This window comes from Chelonia mydas, chromosome 5, assembly GCF_015237465.2.
Source record: "Chelonia mydas isolate rCheMyd1 chromosome 5, rCheMyd1.pri.v2, whole genome shotgun sequence".
Taxonomy (NCBI): domain Eukaryota; kingdom Metazoa; phylum Chordata; order Testudines; family Cheloniidae; genus Chelonia; species Chelonia mydas.
In genome coordinates this window covers 27,272,827-27,291,611 of record NC_051245.2, presented here as the reverse complement: position 1 = coordinate 27,291,611, position 18,785 = coordinate 27,272,827, and the positions used below count along the sequence as shown (strand labels likewise).

Here is an 18,785-nt window from a genome sequence, read left to right as displayed (position 1 = left end):
GCTAAAAGTAAAAATGTTTAAATATTTATTTAAACCTGACTATTGGACTTGGATTGCTAAAGAGTCAAATGCCTGTCTGCTGGGAATGACTTGCCTCCTGAAATGGTAAATCCTGCACTACAGTATACTGATTAAGTTGATTTCATCTTTGTTCCTTAAACACTTCTAGTTTTGTTTAAACAGTGTACCAGGAACAGTTGTGACCCAAGCCTTTCCCATGAGTCCCCCATACCTAGCACTATTCTTGTTCAGTAGTTAATGGCTTGTGAGTTGAGGAACAGTCGATGCTTAGGGGTGTTTCAAAACAAATCTGGCAACTCCTTTTACATGTACTGCAGTAACACATAGCCCTCCACCCATTACTGCACAGCATTTAAAGGTTACTATGCAACTCTAGCCTAAGGAATGGTCTCAGGCCAGGTCTACATTACAAACCTGTAGTAGTATACCACTCAGGGGCATGAAAAATCCACACCTGAGGAACATAATTATACCAACCTAACACCTCAGGTAGAGCAGTGGTTTTAAAACTTTTCTTCAGCTGGGTCACCAGAAAAAATTCTTAATGCTCATGACCTAGCAGGCCTGAGGGGTTTGGGGTGTGGGAGGCAAGTCAGGGTGCAGGAGTGAAGGCTGTGGGGTGGGCCTGGGAATGAGTGATCCACAGTGTGGGAGGGGGCTCTGGGCAGGGGCTTGAGGTACAGGAAGGGCTTTGGGTGAAGGCTCTGGGGTAGGGCCAGGATGAGGGGTTTAGGGTACAGGAAAGGGCTCTGGGTATGGGGGCTCAGGAGATTGGGGCACAGGCTTACCTTGGGCAGCTCCTGGTCAGCAGCACAACAGGGGTGCAAAGGCAAGCTTCCTGCCTGTCCCACCACCGCAGACTGCACTGTACCCCAGAACTGGGCAGTAGCAGGTCTGGCTCCTAGATGGAGGTGCACAAGCAGCTCCACACAGCTTTTGCCCACAGCACCAATGTAGCATTACATGTGTAGACCTGCCTTCTTTTTTTTTTTTTTTTTTTTGGTAGAGACTTTGCCAAGACTACAGTGAGACCGTTTGAAAGAGGAAAAACTCAGTCCCGATTTAACCCATCTGCTAGTCTCCAATGCCATTAACAGTGGAAACCTGTCTAAACTACTTAATCTTAGAAAAGTGGAATTAAGTTGAGTTGGCTTTGAAAGTCAAAGATGACAAAGTCTGGTAGAATTGTAAAGGCAGAGGAAAAAGCCTTTAGCCTATAAACAAAATAACCCTACACCCTGCATGTTCAATGGAGCAAACTAACATTAGACAATTGTGAGTTTGCTACATCCAGTGCAAACTTATAGCTGCTCTGCTGTACAAGGTTTTATCTTCCTGATATGTAGTTATTGCTTCACACTTCTGAAATGGTAAACACAGTTATAGTAGCAGGGGTGACTGGTCTGGGTGAGCAAATGGACACAGCCCACTTAGCAGTACATGTCTCAACTACTTGACACTAAAATGTTCCTAGTACAAAATGTCCATAGCCTGAAATCGTTCCTACCAGAGAGAATTAACCCTGATTTTTGGGCACTTAAATGAGATAGTGGGCCAATCCTAAAATGAAGAGAAATTCCTAACTACAGGGAGATCCATAAAGGAAACAGCCAAAAGGTTACATGCTCTAGTCATCCCTGGAAAATAGGGCAGTGCATTCAATGTAATATATTGTTCCTGGGCTCAAAGCCCTCAGCCTATATAATGGCCCATGATACCTACAATACTATGGGTAGGCAGCTTCTCCACAATGAGTTTTGACAATGAAACTTTGGCAAAGGTAGTGATCTTGGAAATAGCCACTGATGCACCACAAGTAGCACAGAGTAACATGATTCTTGCAGAACTCCAGAACCTGGTGCCATCACAGGCGGAGTGATAGCTCAGTGGTTTGAGCATTGGCCTGCTAAACCCAGAGTTGTGAGTTCAATCCTTGAAGGGGCCATTTAGGGATCTGGGGCAAAAATTGGGGATTGGTCCTGCTTTGAGCAGGGAGTTTGATTAGATGACCTCCTGATATTCTATGAGCTTGATAGCCCCTTTGGGGGGAGGGATAGCTCAGTGGTTTGAGCTTTGGCCTGCTAAACCCAGGGTTGTGAGTTCAATCCTTGAGGGGGTCATTTGGGATCTGGGGCAAAAATTGGGGATTTGTCCTGCTTTGAGCAGGGGGTTGGACTAGATGACCTCCTGAGGTCCCTTTGAACCATGGTATTCTATGTAATTGTGAGGTCTGATGGCACAGGGTTCTAGGGACTCATCTGATTTGAGTCCCTATCCTTTTAGATAAACAGGTTCTTCATGACAGCAGGACTGAAGGCCAGAACAGCTGACTAAACCTTATTGTGCTACTGAATTACTAAACTAGTGCAAATGGTGAAGTCTTTAAATCATGATTTGAAGACTTCAGTAACCCAGCCAGAGGTTAGAGCTCTGTTACAGGAGTGGGTGAGTAAGGTACTCTGCCCTGCAATGTGTGGGAGTTCAGGCTGGATGATCACAATAGTCCCTATTTCCCTTAAAGTCTGAGTAGGTATAAATCCTTTGGGCTTGCAAAAAAATCTCCCCCATCCCACACCTCCAAGCCTCCACATAATGATTCCCTAAACATAGACAATTTCTGAATTGTTGGTATTCCTTTTGCAGTATTCTCCAATGGAGAGTTATATGCATTTAAGTGTCTTCTAGTTCAATAGCAGGGCTCTATTCCCTACCTGGTTGGTCAAAAGGGGAAGAATCTCAATCTCTGCTGGGGAAATACTGCAACAAAAGACAACTTGAATATTCATACAGACTTACTTTCCCACCATGCTTTCAGTGAACTCTAGAGCATGTACCATAAGTCAACATTAGCTATGGCCTATCATTGGCATGCTCTGTGGGCGTTGCCTTTGTGCCTCTGGTAAGAAATGACACAGGGAACAAATAAAGACTCCAAATTCAGTCCCAGCAGTTTCTTCCATCCAGCTAAAAAAGCTAGAAGCATGCATGCTATCCTGCAACTTACATGTGCGCTATGTATTTTAGAAGCAACCACCTTGGTTTCAGGAGAGATGAGAAGGTAATTCCTTTCATTTTTTTCTTTGTATCGGCAGCTTTGTACTAGATTTTGTTTTACCCAGAACAGACAGTAAAACGTGTGCATTCATCTACAGGGCTGCCTTATTCTTGTAACCCTTTTTTTAAATGCCACCTGGCAGTATCAGTTTCAGATTCCTTGGATTTTATATTGCATCTGTAGGGCATGATCAAGCATATATGGCTAAAGACAGCAATGATTATATACTGTATGGAGACCATTATTTTAGCTGTTTATGATAAATACAGTACTAAAGTATAATCTGGACTGTTGCTTGTTTTGCCTGACACATTTCTCCCTGACAGGTTTCAGAGTAGCAGCTGTGTTAGTCTGTATTCGCAAAAAGAAAAGGAGGACTTGTGGCACCTTAGAGACTAACAAATTTATTTGAGCATAAGCTTTCGTGAGCTACAGCTCACTTCATCGGATGCAGTGAGCTGTAGCTCATGAAAGCTTATGCTCAAATAAATTGGTTAGTCTCTAAGGTGCCACAAGTACTCCTTTTCTTATTTCTCCCTGAGAGATTTTCACTTTTCTAGTGATGGCAATACAGATTACTGATATTTCAAAGCTCCTAGTCTATACTCCATTCTCTCAAGCCAGACCTTATTAATAGTGCATCAGTACCATGTAATAGTGACCAACTCTCTTAAGAGTTGTGCTAGTTATATGGTGTCTCCATAAAGATATGCAAAAAGGCACATTTCAACTCCAGCAGCAGAGTCCTGCCAGCTCAGTGCTCCTAAAGTGAGATTGTCGGAATTACCAAACTGGATCAGATCCAAGAGCCATCTAGTCCAGTACCTTGTCTTTGACAGTGGTGAATACCAGATGCTTTGGAGGAAGGTATAAGACCCCTGAGGTTGTCAGAAATGGGATAACTAAAGCTGAGGAAACTCTTTTTTTATGAAGTGTTTTTGTCGTGTCCCCCCCCCCCCCAAAAAAAGGCTTTTGGGGGGGGGCAGGGGGGATGGCAGTCAGAAACTGAGGTGAACTTGACCTGAATAGTTTCAGTTGACAGAGAAAAAAATTGTTTTGACCTGAAAAGTCTAAACAAAACATTGAGTCAATGTTTTGATTTCAAATTTGGCCAATTAAAAAATAAAGCGCACACACCCAGGGTGTAACTCCTGAAATGGCTGAACTGAAATGGAAAAAGTCTAATTTAGAGTAGACAAACATTTTGGTCAACTTGAAGCAAACTATTTTTAGGGTTTTGGTGGGGGGGGGGTTAGTCATCAGAAAAATTTTTGAAAATTGTCTTGGTTCAAATCTAACTGGATTTTTTGTTTGTTTGTTTTTGTTTTGGCCTCAAAGTGAAGAAGTTGTCATTTGCTCAGCTCTAGGGATAATTTGTCCCCATAGTAGCTTTCATGCTGACTTCCTAAAAGAGGCTTAAATCCTGAAGTATGAGGTTTAACATCCCTTCTAAAAAGTTTATGAACAATAACTCTGGATAGTCTTAAGTTTCAAAGGGATGGAAGACACAGGTAAAGTGGGAGAGGGGTTGGCCTCATGAGTTCTATGATTTAGTTATGTGTTGTATGAAAATATATGTCCTCTTGGCTTTGAATTTCCCACCTTTTCAATTCCAGTCCCCTTCTGATCTACCTTGTTTAAACTTTTATCATGTCCCATCTAATTTGTCTCCTTCCTATCGTGAACAATCCGAATCTTCTCTCTTTCCCTATAAGTTTGACGCCCTTCATCATTTTTGTTGCTCTTCTCTGGAAATGCTGACATCATCTATTGAGAGGTGAGATTACCAGTACTGTACACAGATGAGAAGCCTTCTTGGGTCTCAAACTCCGATCCTCTTGATGCCTGCAGCTTGCTCTAACTCAACCATCAAGCCAACTCCCTGCCTGAATTCATCAATTTCTTAACTATTTATTAAAATGGCCCCATCTTATGATTTAACAAATTACAGTGTTGGCCAATAAACCAGGTGTATTTCTCGCACATCAATGTGAGTTCGGCCAGTATTATGCAACAAGACCACAGGAAAAGTGCAATCCAGTTTCTGTATAGATTGGGAAATTCTCCCAGCCCTCCCAAGAGCACTCTCCTCTCCCCCCAGACTGCTGAAATGTCAATAGTTTACTGTCAGCTAGCCAAGGCTCTCTGTTTTTCTATTTCTTCATTCAGGGACAGCTCAATATGCAAGATCCTTGATTAACAGATACACTGATCTTGAGTATATCCATTCATGGGCTTCAGAGGCAATGCTTTGATGTGGAGCCCAACTCCTCCAGAGTTCAGGGATGTTTCAGGGGTTTGGGCACATTCATGTGAGCCACTTTTTCAAAGTACAAAACTCACTTTGGAGAATGAAGCAGCCAGCTGGGTGCTCCCTTCTGAGCAGAAATTATAGGGCATACTGAATTCAGCATTTGTCTTTGAAGTCCTTGTTCCCTGCTGTCATACTCAGCAGCATTCTTGATGGCTGAGCTGCTTTCAACTCCTTCCTGTTCAAACTAGGTGCATTAAATCTCCTGACTCAGCTCTGTTTGTGTTAGTAAGTAGAACTATTTCCCTGAGTTTAATAGATGACAAGCATGTCATTTTTCCTAATCTCCTCCATTTTAAATGACTTAATTTAAAACACTTTTCACACAGCTGTCACTCAGGCCTATCAGAGGGACATGGAACATGGGTCAGTCTTCTTTTGAAGCCATCATTCTTTAGGATGTAGCAAAGAACAAGCTAATAACTCTCCTGCGTATAGAGACAACGGCTGCAAACCAAGCACTGGTGCTTTAGAGATCATGAGATCATTTGCAACAAATTCTTTATATTTAAGTACACACACACACGTGTACACACACACACCTGAAAACTCAAGGCATCTGTGTCTGATCTATACCCCAGCCTGTAACTAGTCCCTTTAGAGTGACTCCTTTAGTGTACTGGATCCTGAGGAACCACACAATTCCTCAGCGGCAAGGACGTGAAACGGGGCCTTTGGGCACCAACAATCCCTGTCGCTCTCTGTGACTCCCTGCACTTAATCCAGCTAAACCAGACTCCTGTGAGAGGCTTGTATGATATCTCTTCAGCATACAATACTCTCTGTAAGTATTTGCAGTGACACCAGGCAGCCTTTTCAAAACAAGGCAGCGATTTACTAGTCACCTGGCATGCAGCATCTAGAAGTCCTTAGGTTGGCATAAAGTCACAACTGCTACAGAATCTCTTTGCTTCCTTTCTCTGCCTCTGTCCCTTTTGTCTCTCAGCGACAGCCCTGTGTCTTTATGAGCTCAGTTCTTAACACAGCCACCTGACGCATTTTCCCTTTGTTCTCCAATCTGGGGCCTTTGCTCTGTTTCCCTGCAGACAGGTAGGGGAATCTCTGGGCTGTTAGTTGCTAGGTGTGAATGTCCTGGCCATTGGGGTTTCCATTGTCTCTAATCTGGATCTTCCACTCACATGTGTAGACTCTAGTCAGTTTGTTAATGACTCTGGTTTCTAACCAGGCTGTTATATGAATCAAATACCTCATCCCTACTGTCTGTACATTCTCAGTACGTAGGAATGCAAAGTACAGAGGAAAACTGATGTATGCACGTGAATTATAAAATTATTGCCAAAATTCCTACATTTGTCAGAACAAGTTTCTAGCAAACCATGGGAACTCTATGCTACATGATGAAGGGATAGAATACCTAACTCGGACAGACAATAAAAGAGAGACCAGGCGGGGTGAAGTAATACACTTTATTGGGCCAACTTCTGTTGGTGAATGAGAGAAGATTCGGAGCTCTTCTTCGGGTCTGGGAAAGGTAAATACCAGCTAAATACAAGGTGGAATAGACTGTTATAGCACAAGGAGTTTCAAGAAACTGTTCAAAATGAAGTGGGCAATTAACACCTCTGCACTCCTAGGACAAAGTAGATTTGGGTTACAGATTGAGACGTAAAACCAGTGTCTCTAGTCTATTGAGTCCAGGATTTTTGGTGTCTAGCAGGGTTATGAATTTAAGCTCCCAGCCTTGTCTTTTGAAGTGTTTTGCAGGTTTCCTTTGAGTATGAGGACTAAGAGATCAGCTATGGAGTGATTGCTTTGTGAAAAAAGTTTGTTCACGGGTAATAGGGTGTCTTTGTCTTATCGTTTTTCTGTGTGAGTTCATTCAAGAGCCTGGTGATGGTCTAGTTTTACCCATGTTGTTGCTGTTGGGGCATTTGATGCACTGGATGAGGTACACCACATGTTGTGCTAGGCATGTGTAGAGCCATGGATCTTGAAAGGTGTTGTGGGGGAGGGGTGTTGATCATTGTAGCAGTGGATACCCTTTTCAGTATCTCTGGGGGCAGATTCCCAAAGGTATTTATATGACTAAAGAAGCAGCCAGTCACTTAGTGGAATTTGAAATCCAATAGGAGTTAGGCATCTAGATGCTTTTGAAAAATCTTATTAGGCTTCTATCTGCATCTGTAGGTGCCTAAACCGCTTTTGGAAATCTGGCCCCTAGTGCCCTGATATTAGTACCTAGTGCCCTGATAGCTGGCCCACTCCCCTCTTTAGGGACTCTCCTTTCCCAAATCATGCCCAGTGCCAAATAAGTACAATGATCCCTACGCTCTAGGAAATGGAGATCTCCACAAGTGTGTCAGGCAGGAGGAGCAGGCCAAGCAGTTATCTCTGGAGGTCCAGGAAGGAGTAAGCAGGCCAACCAGTCACCTGCAAAAATGATGAATGTGAGGGAAGAGAAAAAAATCCATTGCTTATTCTGTTTATTACGATGCTCTAGTGGATTGGGCTTTCCTATAATGTTTACAATAGGAGATAACTAAAGGTAACTAGGCATCAGGAACATTGGGAAGGATGGTAGCTGTAGCACAAGGTATGCATGACAGGATCACCTCTTGAGATTGCTCAGTAACTTTAAAAATAAATATCATATCCTTAGCCTGAAGCCATATCCACTGCCCAGTCCCATCCATCAGTGAGAGATATACACATACTTTGTATATTAGTTTGTAGAGTGCTTTGGGATGAAAAACACTGTAGAAATACAGATAGCAACAGGGACAGATTCTGGCTATAACTCACCAGTAGAGAACTTTCCTGGAAGAGGTGAACTCCTCAAAGTCATCTGCTGTTTTCTGTCCCCAACACCCAGCATAGAGGGCGTGGTGGAGCTCTGTCTCTAAACCAATACTACACAGAAATGTGCCCCTTTAAGGACTGTATGCCTGCAGCGCATGATAGTGCATGCTGGAATTGGGGTGCAGAATCAGGGTGGTGTAACTGTCTCCGTCACCAACTCCACGGCCCCAAGCAGAGCTTGACGTAGAGAAAACTTCACTGTACCACATCTGTGTGCACATAGCTGCTTTCAGCTTTCAAATTATTCTAGAGTCCCGCCTATTTAAATCATTCTCCGCCTCAGCCAAAGACCCATGTACCAGTAGATCCAAGTTTGGGGCCCAGAGGTTTTGGGGTGAGAATCATTTTGAAGAGGGAGGCAGGGGAGCAGCTGGCTGGCTGGCATACATTTTGATCATGGCTGACCCAGTGTCAGGATCCCAACAAGGGCAGTCAGGGCCAAAAGTCAGAGCTGGGGCAAACCTGAGGTTAGGAGTAGCAGAGGAACTCGTAGTCAAGTTCCAGGCAAGGGTCAATACCAAGGGTCAAGAGGCAAAGTCCAAATCAAGCTGAGGTCAAAGCCAGAAAGTCAGAAACAAGAAAGCAGGAATGGTTGTGGCAGCTACAGAAGATCCATACTGTTGCCTGGATGCTTCCTGGAATTCCCTGTGAGTTTATACAGGGCAGGAAGCCAATCAGGAGCCTTGAGGCCGCTGCCTGTCAAACCCTTGAGATGGAACTTCCCATAGTCTCTGTCCACAGCAGGTCACAGTAAGTGGCACACAACATGGTTACAGCTGCTACTGGGTGGTAGCCTGGAGATGCCAGCTGCTTGGTAGCTCTGTAGGCCTGGGTTCTAGACCTGTGGGGTCTCACACCCAGGAGAAGAGCTGTACACTGGTTTGATGACAGGGAACTGGAAGCATCTCCAGAGCCAGCCAAGGTGAGTTGGCCCTCCAAAGGGTTACACTGGATCCCAGAGCTGTTTAGGATTAAAGGTTGAAGAGTTACTGTCAGGTCAATTTAAGCCCCAAATATTTGTAAAATAATGTTCACTTTCTGTGTCTGTAGATGGATCATATAAAGCAGTGTTCCCCAAACTTGGGACTCTGCTTGTTCAGGGAAAGCCCCTGGCGGGCCGGGCCTGTTTGTTTACCTGCCGTATGCGCCGGTTCAGCCGATCGCAGCTCCCACTAGCCGTGGTTCGCTGTGCCCAGCCAATGGGGGCTGCGGGAAGCAATGCAGGCCGAGGGACGTACTGGCCACTGGTTTCGTCAGCCCCTATTGGCTGGGCACAGCAAACCATGGCCAGTGGGAGCCGCAATCGGCTGAACCTGCAGACGCGGCAGGTAAACAAACCGGACCGGCCCGCCAGGGGCTTTCCCTGAACAAGTGGCGTCCCAAGTTTGGGAAACACTGCTATAATGGATGAGAACTAGAAAGATGAACTAAGAGTTGATAGTAAGTCAGGTAAGGTAATCTTAAAAATATTGGTCCAAATTTTGGAAAGTGACTAGTGACTCTGGTCGCATCCATTTTTGGTGTCAAACTTGAGACCCGTTGAAGGAGCCGGATTTTTCAGAAATTGTTGAGCACCCATGCCCTGAACACTCGGTCCTTTTATGGTATTTCAAGCTGGGCACCAAAATCACCAGTCACATTTGAACACGTCGGTCTTTAATTCTGATTTTACCAAATCTTGGAGTTTATACGCAATCCTTGGGCTGGTTGTGAGCCGTTATTTCACTACCTTAGCTGACTTGCAGCTTAACGTGACCTACACAAAGATTAAATCTTGGTGCATACAGGAAAGAAAAAAAGTTGTTGGTTCATTAACTGTTCTTTGACTTTAAATATTTGTAAAAAGTAAAATGTCCTCTAGTTTCCCCTTTTAACCTGGTGAAGTGTTTGAGAATGAGGCTGTTTCTATAGCCAAATGCCAACGACTGCTGTGCAAGTGAACCAGGACATAGCTAAAGGACATTTTGTTTTTAAACCATTAACCAATGTTTTAAAACTTGTACTTGATTTTAGCCAACTGATACTGTTTTTGAAATGTTTTGTTTGATAGCTCTTCAAAGAAAGTTTTGCATAGGAGGACAAGAGAACCTAATGATCAGTCTCCAATAGACTGTAAACTGACCCACTGGAGTGAATGGGGACCATGTGACCCTTGCTCAAATCAAAGGGTAAGCTCAGGTGTAGTGTTTTTATTTTAAAATGACACAGGTAATTACTGACATTTACCCTTAGAAGTCCTCCATTATAGTGAAGAGTGCTAAACTCCTCCTCAATATTCTGATGTTATGATTCACGGGTATCCTCAACTGTTTTACACCCAAGAGCAGACTGCTCTGTAAAAGGGCTTTGTTGGCAAAACAGAAATTTTTTCAGGAAACATCAAAGTTTGATTTTTTTTTTTTCGGTTTTCATCAAAAACTCAACAACAACAAAAAACCCAAAAAATTTACTGATAGCCAGGCTTTTCCGTTTTCATTTTTTGAAGAAAGTTTTTAAAAAATGATTTTTTTTATGAAAACTTTTTAGTTTTTTGTTACCATGAAAAAGGACAAAAACACCACATAAGCCTTTTGTGACTAGTGCCACAGCTATAGATCTGTTTATATATGCATGCGAAGAATTAGTTATGAGTGTCACCTGGCACACAGGAATGTGTGCTATTGTGCATAAGCAGAAGGTTCCATAAAGGTATTTTTCGTATGCATGGCAAGGGACTTCCTGCATCCAGCACTTAACAAAGCCCTTCAGACATAGAATCTTTGCTAATTTATTTGCAGTCACAATATGTGAGGGACATAGGTCTGGAATTAATGAACAAAAGGTACGTTCTCCTAAACCTCGTCTTGTGTTTGTGTATAATTTGGGGACTTCCTTTATCGAGAAAACCTGGGTTCCAAGTAAATAAAATACTAACTATGAGGCCAGTTCAGTATGAAGACTAAAATGCAAATAAAATATGAAATTTTTACTTGCTCCATAAGAATTTGAGAGAGACAAAACAGGGGAGGTAATATCTTTTATTGGATGAATTTCTGTTGGTGGAAGCTACAAGATTTTGAGCTACACCAAGCTGTTCCTCAGAATTTGGTATTCATGAAAGATTCCCACAAAAGTATCTGCAGTCTTCCCAATTCTCAGTAATGTAAATCACCATAGCTTCACTGAAGTTTATGAAGTTATGCTGATTGGCATTAGCTGAGAATCTGGCCATAATTTGAAATATTATTTTTAATAAAATGTACTACTTAGACTGTTCTTAGTGTAACCTACGAATATAAATGAGAGAAAGCATTATTTAGTGGAGAAACAGAAGAATGAGAATCAAAAGTAGAGCTATGTGAATAATATATTTTTCCATTTTCTGGCTAAAACAAAAAATTGTGGTTCAGGTCGACCCAAAATCTTCTTTTTTTTTCTTTTTTTTTTTTTTTTTTGAGGGTTTTTTTGAGTTTTTTTGACAAACTAGTTTGGTTTATCAAAAAAAAATTCCATGTTTGTTTTATTCTTTTTTAAAATTAACACAAATTAGCAAAATGTTTCAGTCAACCCAAATCTGCATTTTTTTGTCAAAAAAAAGTTTAGTCTGAAAAATTTCATCCATCTCTAACAAGGAGACCTGAGTTCTGTTCCGTCTCTGTGAACAAGTTGCTGTGTGACATTAGGAAAGTCATTCCTATCTGTTCCTCAATGTCCATTTCTGTGCTTTAAGAAAAAAAAGGGGGAGAGGGGGCATTGCTAAGATGTGATTTGTACCCTGTTTTGAGATGCTGCAAAAATGCAGCACACGTGCAAAATATTATTATTATTTATTTTATTATTATTAGGGCTAATCAAAATGTTTTCAATTTCTAAATGTTGACAAAATTTCCAACTTCGAGATTAAGGGACAAAATGGGAAACATATTGATAAAATTTCCACCAAATATTTTTCCTGGTTTTCAACCAATCAGCTTGTGAAAAAATTTCTAACTTGGATGAAATTTTGAGGGGGAAATTTCTAATTATATTGGGATTTTTGTCTTGCTTTTCTTTGAGAAGATCTAATTATTATTATATATCTTTGTAGTTTCGCTCTAGAAGTGTTCAGCAATTTGGACAGTTTCGTGGGAAACAGTGCCTGGAACCATTGGGAGACACACAAAGCTGTAAAACCAGCACAGCCTGTCCAGAAGAGCAAGAAATCGATTGTGGAGCTGACTTTAGATGTGACTCAGGTAGGTGTTGCTTTCACAATCTGAATCTTTTTTGTTTATGCTTTATGAAAAATCGGTGAGAAACGAGACATTTAAGTGGGGAAGTCCAGGTGACTTCAGCAGTTCCGGCTGTCTCTGGAGATCTAGGTTCAAACCCTCTTAGAATACAGGTAAAATTACAAAACTCTATGACTTTATTTTGCATAGGGGATTTGACACATCAATCCTCCCAAGGCATATTTTAGTAATACTATATAGACCTTAGCTAGCACTTTACAGGATAGCTAATTGACATCAATAGACTGCATCTTCTTATGTCAGGGCTGAATTTAAAATCATGAAGAAACAATTAATCTTCACAAAAACACTGAGGTGAAATCCTTACTTCATTGACGTTAATGACAAAACTCCCAATGACTTTAATGTGGGTCAGGATTTCTCCCCTTGTTTATGTCACAATAAAAACACAGATTATTTCAAGTATATGCTACATCCTCCCAGACATAAGGAGTATAACGTGGACTATAAGGTGGATAGAAAGCTGGCTAGATTGTCAGGCTCAACAGGTAGTGATCAATGGCTCCATGTCTAGTTGGCAGCTGGTATCAAGTGGAGTGCCCTAAGGGTCGGTCCTGGGGCCGGTTTTGTTCAATATCTTCATTAATGATCTGGAGGATGGCGTGGAGTGCACCCTCAGCAAGTTTGCAGATGACACTAAACTGGGAGGAGTAGTAGATATGCTGGAGGGTAGGGATAGGATACAGAGGGACCTAGACAAATTAGAGGATTGGGCCAAAAGAAATCTGATGAGGTTCAACAAGGACAATTCTTCCATCCTCCACTTAGGATGGAAGAATCCCAGGCATTGCTACAGGCTGAGGACTGACTGGCTAAGCCGCAGTTCTGCAGAAAAGGACCTGGGGATTACAGTGGATGAGAAGCTGGATATGAGTCAACAGTGTGCCCTTGTTGCCATGAAGGCTAACGGCATTTTGGGCTCTATAAGTAGGGGAATTGCCAGCAGATCGAGGGACGTGATCATTCCCCTCTATTCGACATTGGTGAGGCCTCATCTGGAGTACTGTGTCCAGTTTTGGGCCCCACACTACAGGAAGGATGTGGAAAAACTGGAAAACGTCCAGCGGAGGGCAACAAAAATGATTAGGGGATTGGAACACATGACTTATGAGGAGAGGCTGAGGGAACTGGGATTGTTTAGTCTGCAGAAGAGAAGAGTGAGGGGGGGGATTTGATAGCTGCTTTCAACTACCTGAAAGGGGGTTCCAAAGAGGATGGTTCTAGACTGTTCTCAGTGGTACCAGATGACAGAACAAGGAGTAATGGTCTCAAGGTGCAATGGGGGAGGTTTAGGTTGCATGTTAGGAAAAACTTTTTCACTAGGAGGGTGGTGAAGCACTGGAATTGGTTACCTAGGGAGGTGGTGGAATCTCCTTCCTTAGAGGTTTTCAAGGTCAGGCTTGACAAAGCCCTCGCTGGGATGATTTAGTTGGGGACTGGCCCTGCTTTGAGCAGGGGGTTGGACTAGATGATCTCCTGAGGTCCCTTCCAACCCTGATATTCTATGATTCTATGATGCACTGACCATTAAAGCAACTCAAAAATATGACTTTGCTGACACTAGCCTATAAGAACTAATGTTTTCCCACATTCTTATACTTCACAGAAAAATACCCCACATCTAGACATTAAAGAATAATCTAAAAGTAAAGCAAACCACGATAATTCTCTATGAATGTCAGAAATTCTTCTGCCATTTAATTTTCTGTGCCATTCCATTAAAAATAATTGGAAAATTTAAAGGGTTTTTTTTTTTCTCTCACTTAGAGGAGCAAGGGATTAGGTTTTTACCTCTCTCTGGCTGAAATGAAAATACACCTTCTAAGAGGAAGATTCCAGTAAGGAATATTTGTTTTTCTGATGTAAACCCAATGTTAAAAAAGGATTAGAAATATTCAGTTCTTCATTCTTTGCTTAGGTCATTGTATAAGGAGGATGCTTGTATGTAATGTGGACAATGACTGTGGAGACTCTTCTGATGAAAGTGACTGTGAGAGAGATCCAAAATCACCATGTCGTAACCCGGACATTGAAGTGTCAGAGATTGGAAGGACTGCTGGACAAGGGTATTCAATGAAAAGTCATAATTAAAGGGAGACACCCCAGTTCAGTATATATATATGGCACTAGACAAAGTTAGGAGACATGGGCCAGATGATCAAGCCCCAAGATTCTATTCACGATCTACTAGTCTGTTCTGTGACCTTGGGCAAAATGCTTAACCTCTGTTTCCTTTTACTCATCTGGGGTTAATAATGCTTAATATCACCCTGAGATCAGGCAAAAAGCACTGTAAGTGCCATGTGTTGCTGCTGTTATATTAACCCACCTTTGTTTCAGGGAAGGCAGCTGAAGATATTTTAAATGTCTTACAAAAGGAGGCACCAACATCATCAGATTTGGGCAGCTCTTTCTGGAGAATGACCAGAGAATCTCCTCTTTCCCATCCCCACTCCAGCAGGTGGCCACCACCTTCCAGCAACCTCTTGATTAAGCCCCACTGCTGTGGCTATATTCATATTCCTCCAAGCACAAGCTCTATACCGGGGTAGTTGATAGGCAGACCGTGGGCCATATCTGGACCATCAGACCCCAAAATCTTTTTATTTATATATTCATGGGCGGTGGGTAATGGAGGCTGAGTTCCCCAAACCTCTGCTAATGATTCCCGCAGCAGCCTCTGGGCAGGGTTCAGAGCACCTCTGGGTGGCCCAGGCTCACAGCTCGGCCCCAGAGGGCTGGCCAGGGCTCCTCCAGGCTCCTCCAGGCATAAGTGGGCCGGCCAGGGCTCCTCCAGATGCTGGCAGGTCAGGGTTCAGGGCTGCGTCTGTGGGCCAGCCAGCAAGAGCAGGGGGATTGGAAGGGGTGGGGCGGGGCCTTGGGTGGAAGAGGCAGGGCAGGGGGCTAGCTTCCCCACCCAGGGGATGCCCACACCGCCCATGTACTTATCTTTTTCTTTTTTGTTGTTGTTGTTTTCTCTGGAGTCTGAGCCTTAACTATACCTTGACCAAGAAATTTGGACCTTGACAAAAAAATAATTGACTACTCCTGCTCTATATTGTGCAGTGTTTTCCAAAGCATGTAAGGTTTGGTCATTATGGGCCTTACAAAATGGCCATGCCGCTGGTGCTGGGTTCTGTAACCAGATCTATAGGAGTAGTGCCCAGGAGGTTGCCTGAGGGGGATGGATACCATGTTGAGACTCCGCCTCTCCAGCCCTCCCCACCTGCCCAATCTAGAAATGGCTGGGGTTTAGCAAGGCATCCATAATTACATTTCTCAAACCTTTATATATTAGGTAGCTGCATTGGTGGGGGGATGGGGGGAGGAGGTTTAGTTCACTATTGTACTTACAGCAGCTTCTCAAACAATCTTTCCCCATCATCATCATACTAAAGAAATATCTGAAAAATGAGAAAATATATCCAGATATTTTTTCATCAAAAGTCTGCATCTATAGCAATCATACCCTCCATTACTATTGTTACTACCTCACAGACAGGGGATATAAGGAACATGTTTATAGTTTTTGTTTGTTTGTTAACATCCTATGAACCACAGAATCCCCAGAGCTTCATTGGTTACAGCAGCCTTTTTCATCTTCTTTTCTTTGTACATATTTACCTTTCCTTTCCCATCCTCCAGGTAGTTGGAGGTTTGTTGGCTTGTTAGGTCTGGTTATTGGTTTGGGGAGTTGTTCTCTTTTGTTTTGGGGTTTCATGGACAGGTGGGGAAGGGCCTGTAATTTATCTACAACTCAAACTGGAAATCAGCAGCATAAACTGGAACACACACAAATATCAGCATGTTGCAGCTCCACCTAGTGTTCAACTGAAAATTATAGCCTTTCCACATCATCTCTATCTAAGACAGTCTAAAATGGATAAATGAAGACCTTTATAACAGAAAAATAAGCAAACGTTATAAATTTGCTAGGCACTTTAAAATCTTTTAGTGTTGTTACAATTAGTTAGCTTTCCTATAAGGAAAATATTGTTTAGATGTATAATAGCTATGTTCATTGTTCTGTTGAATGATAGCTATTTGCTAAGGTCAACAGTGTACATGGTGCTGTACAGGACACAAATATTGTGACAGCCTCTGCTCCAGAGCTTACAATCTAGAAGACAGACAAGGAAAGGCAAATCCCAGTGTGAGAACGCACAGGAAGGAGTGATTTTAGGTGTATCTTCTTTGTACACTTGTTGTATCTCACATTATCACCAGATCTATGAAACTGGAATATGAATCTGTTAACTTTCCTGTGTTTGCTATTATTTTAATTGCCTTTCCTCCGATCCAGGCCATTGTAGTGCCCAAGCTCTAATTCTTCCTGAGCAGGTTTCAGCGTGGTAGCCGTGTTAGTCTGTATCAGCAAAAACAGCGAGGAGTCCTTGTGGCACCTTAGAGACTAACGAATTTATTTGGGCATAAGCTTTCGTGGGCTGGGGTGATGAAGTGGGTTCTAGCCCACGAAAGCTTATGCCCAAATAAATTCGTTAGTCTCTAAGGTGCCACAAGAACTCCTCGTTGTTCTTCCTGAGCAGAGTCTAGGATAAAATTAGGTGTGTATTCTTTCTGAAGGCTGGGTGGCTTCTGTACACATTTGATATTGCAAAATATAGTAATATACACATAATATTGAGTATTTAGAAACAATCTGATAAAAGTGTATTGGGAAAAATATATCCTTATTTTGATCCCATAAAGGTTGCTAGCTATGAATAGCTATTTGAGAAGAAATAGGTCTTTATTATAGGGTTCCTTTCATTCAAAGGATCCCATTGTGTTTCATTTTTATTAATAATACCAATCACTTTTTCATTCCTCCACTTTTCATCCACAGACCGCAAAGTGCTTTACAAAGGACATATCATTATCCCCATTTTACAGATGGGAAAGCTAAGGCCCCAAGAGGTGACTTGTCTAGTGTCACTGAGCATCCCAGCTGCTCTCCTGAGTCCTAACGCAGTGCCCTATCCATTAGGACATACTGCTTCCTACTTAGTCCTTTGATTTATACTATTGGAGTTTCCATCCCAAGCTCCTGGGCACCCTTAACAATCTTTATAAACAAATGTAACATGCAAAACACATGGTACACTTGTAGCACCATTGAATCCAGTAACTTTTGAGATGAACTATGGCAATACATTGGCTCAGGGCAAAATAATATGGTAAACCCTCACTCTTGTGAAAAGTCTCATGGGATCTTTAATATCATTGCTGAACCAACAGGAACTCCAGCTTTTAAATTCCAGCAGGATTCAGTTTTTTGTCAGTTGTCATATGTAATTTTTATGTTTGGCTTTTCTAGGTCATAATACCACTGTCTACAGGCTAAAGGTGCTAACACCATCTTTTTGAAGTTTAACACGTTATTTTATTTTCCTTCTAGAATCAACATTCTAGGGATGCAGCCAATGGCAAGCCCATTTGAAAATGAGTATTTTAATGGTGTTTGTGACACAGTGCGTGATGGGAATACCAGGACCTATTACCGCAAGCCATGGAACGTTGCTTTTCTCAACTACGATGTACGTCTCTGTGTAAAAATTAGGAGAAGGTTGACTGAGATTAAGTTTTCCAACAGGATGTCAAAATTCTCTCTTAAATCAGGCATTAAAAAATCTTCTGTAGTAAGATTTTGGCAGAATTCAGAAGAGAATAGAATTTATTATTTGTATTAATGGTAGTTCCTAGGGGTCTCAACTAAGGTGGCTTCTACACTTGGAGCTGGAGGTGTGATTCCCAGCTCCTACACACACATTCGCTCTAGCTCTCATTGAGATCGTGCACTAAAACAGTAGTGTAACTGGAGCAGCAGAATGGGCTAGCCTTCCTGACTACGTACCACAGGGCCTGGGTGGGTTTGTGCAGGGGGCGGCTACCCCGTGCTTCTACTCACCACTACCCAGGCTACCACAGTTACGCTACACGCTACTATTTTAGTGCACTACCTCAATGAGAGCTAGAGCGAGTGTGTGTATGTGAGCTGGGAATCGCACCTCCAGCTCCAAGTGTAGAAGTAGCCTATTTACCCATTAAGTTTAGTGTGCTCACTCAGTCCATAGTAAAAGACAGTCCTTTCCCCAACGAGTTTAAACTCTAAATAGTCAAGACAGAGAGAACAGGTGGGAAGAAGGGAGCATTATTATCTCCATTTTACAGATGGGGAGTTGAGGCACACACAGAAATTAAGTAACTTTCCCAAAGAGTCTAGCTCTCCTGAGCCCCGGTTGAGTCCCATAACCACTAGATCACCTTTCCTTTGCAGATTCAGATGAAGATTTTTCAAAGCCTTCTA

At 42.4% G+C, this 18,785-nt stretch overlaps 1 protein-coding gene across 1 annotated transcript in view; it reads left to right on the top strand.

Annotated features, from left to right (window-relative positions):
- Nucleotides 1-2,368: 2,368 nt before the first annotated feature.
- Nucleotides 2,369-18,785, top strand: part of C9 (complement C9) — a 31,056-nt gene continuing 14,639 nt past the window's right edge. The window contains exons 1-5 of the mRNA XM_037902708.2: nucleotides 2,369-3,079; nucleotides 10,258-10,375; nucleotides 12,274-12,421; nucleotides 14,397-14,544; nucleotides 17,877-18,015. Of these exons, the coding sequence (XP_037758636.1) occupies nucleotides 2,928-3,079; nucleotides 10,258-10,375; nucleotides 12,274-12,421; nucleotides 14,397-14,544; nucleotides 17,877-18,015 (705 nt within the window). The 5' untranslated portion in view covers nucleotides 2,369-2,927. The remainder of the gene's footprint in view (nucleotides 3,080-10,257; nucleotides 10,376-12,273; nucleotides 12,422-14,396; nucleotides 14,545-17,876; nucleotides 18,016-18,785) is intronic.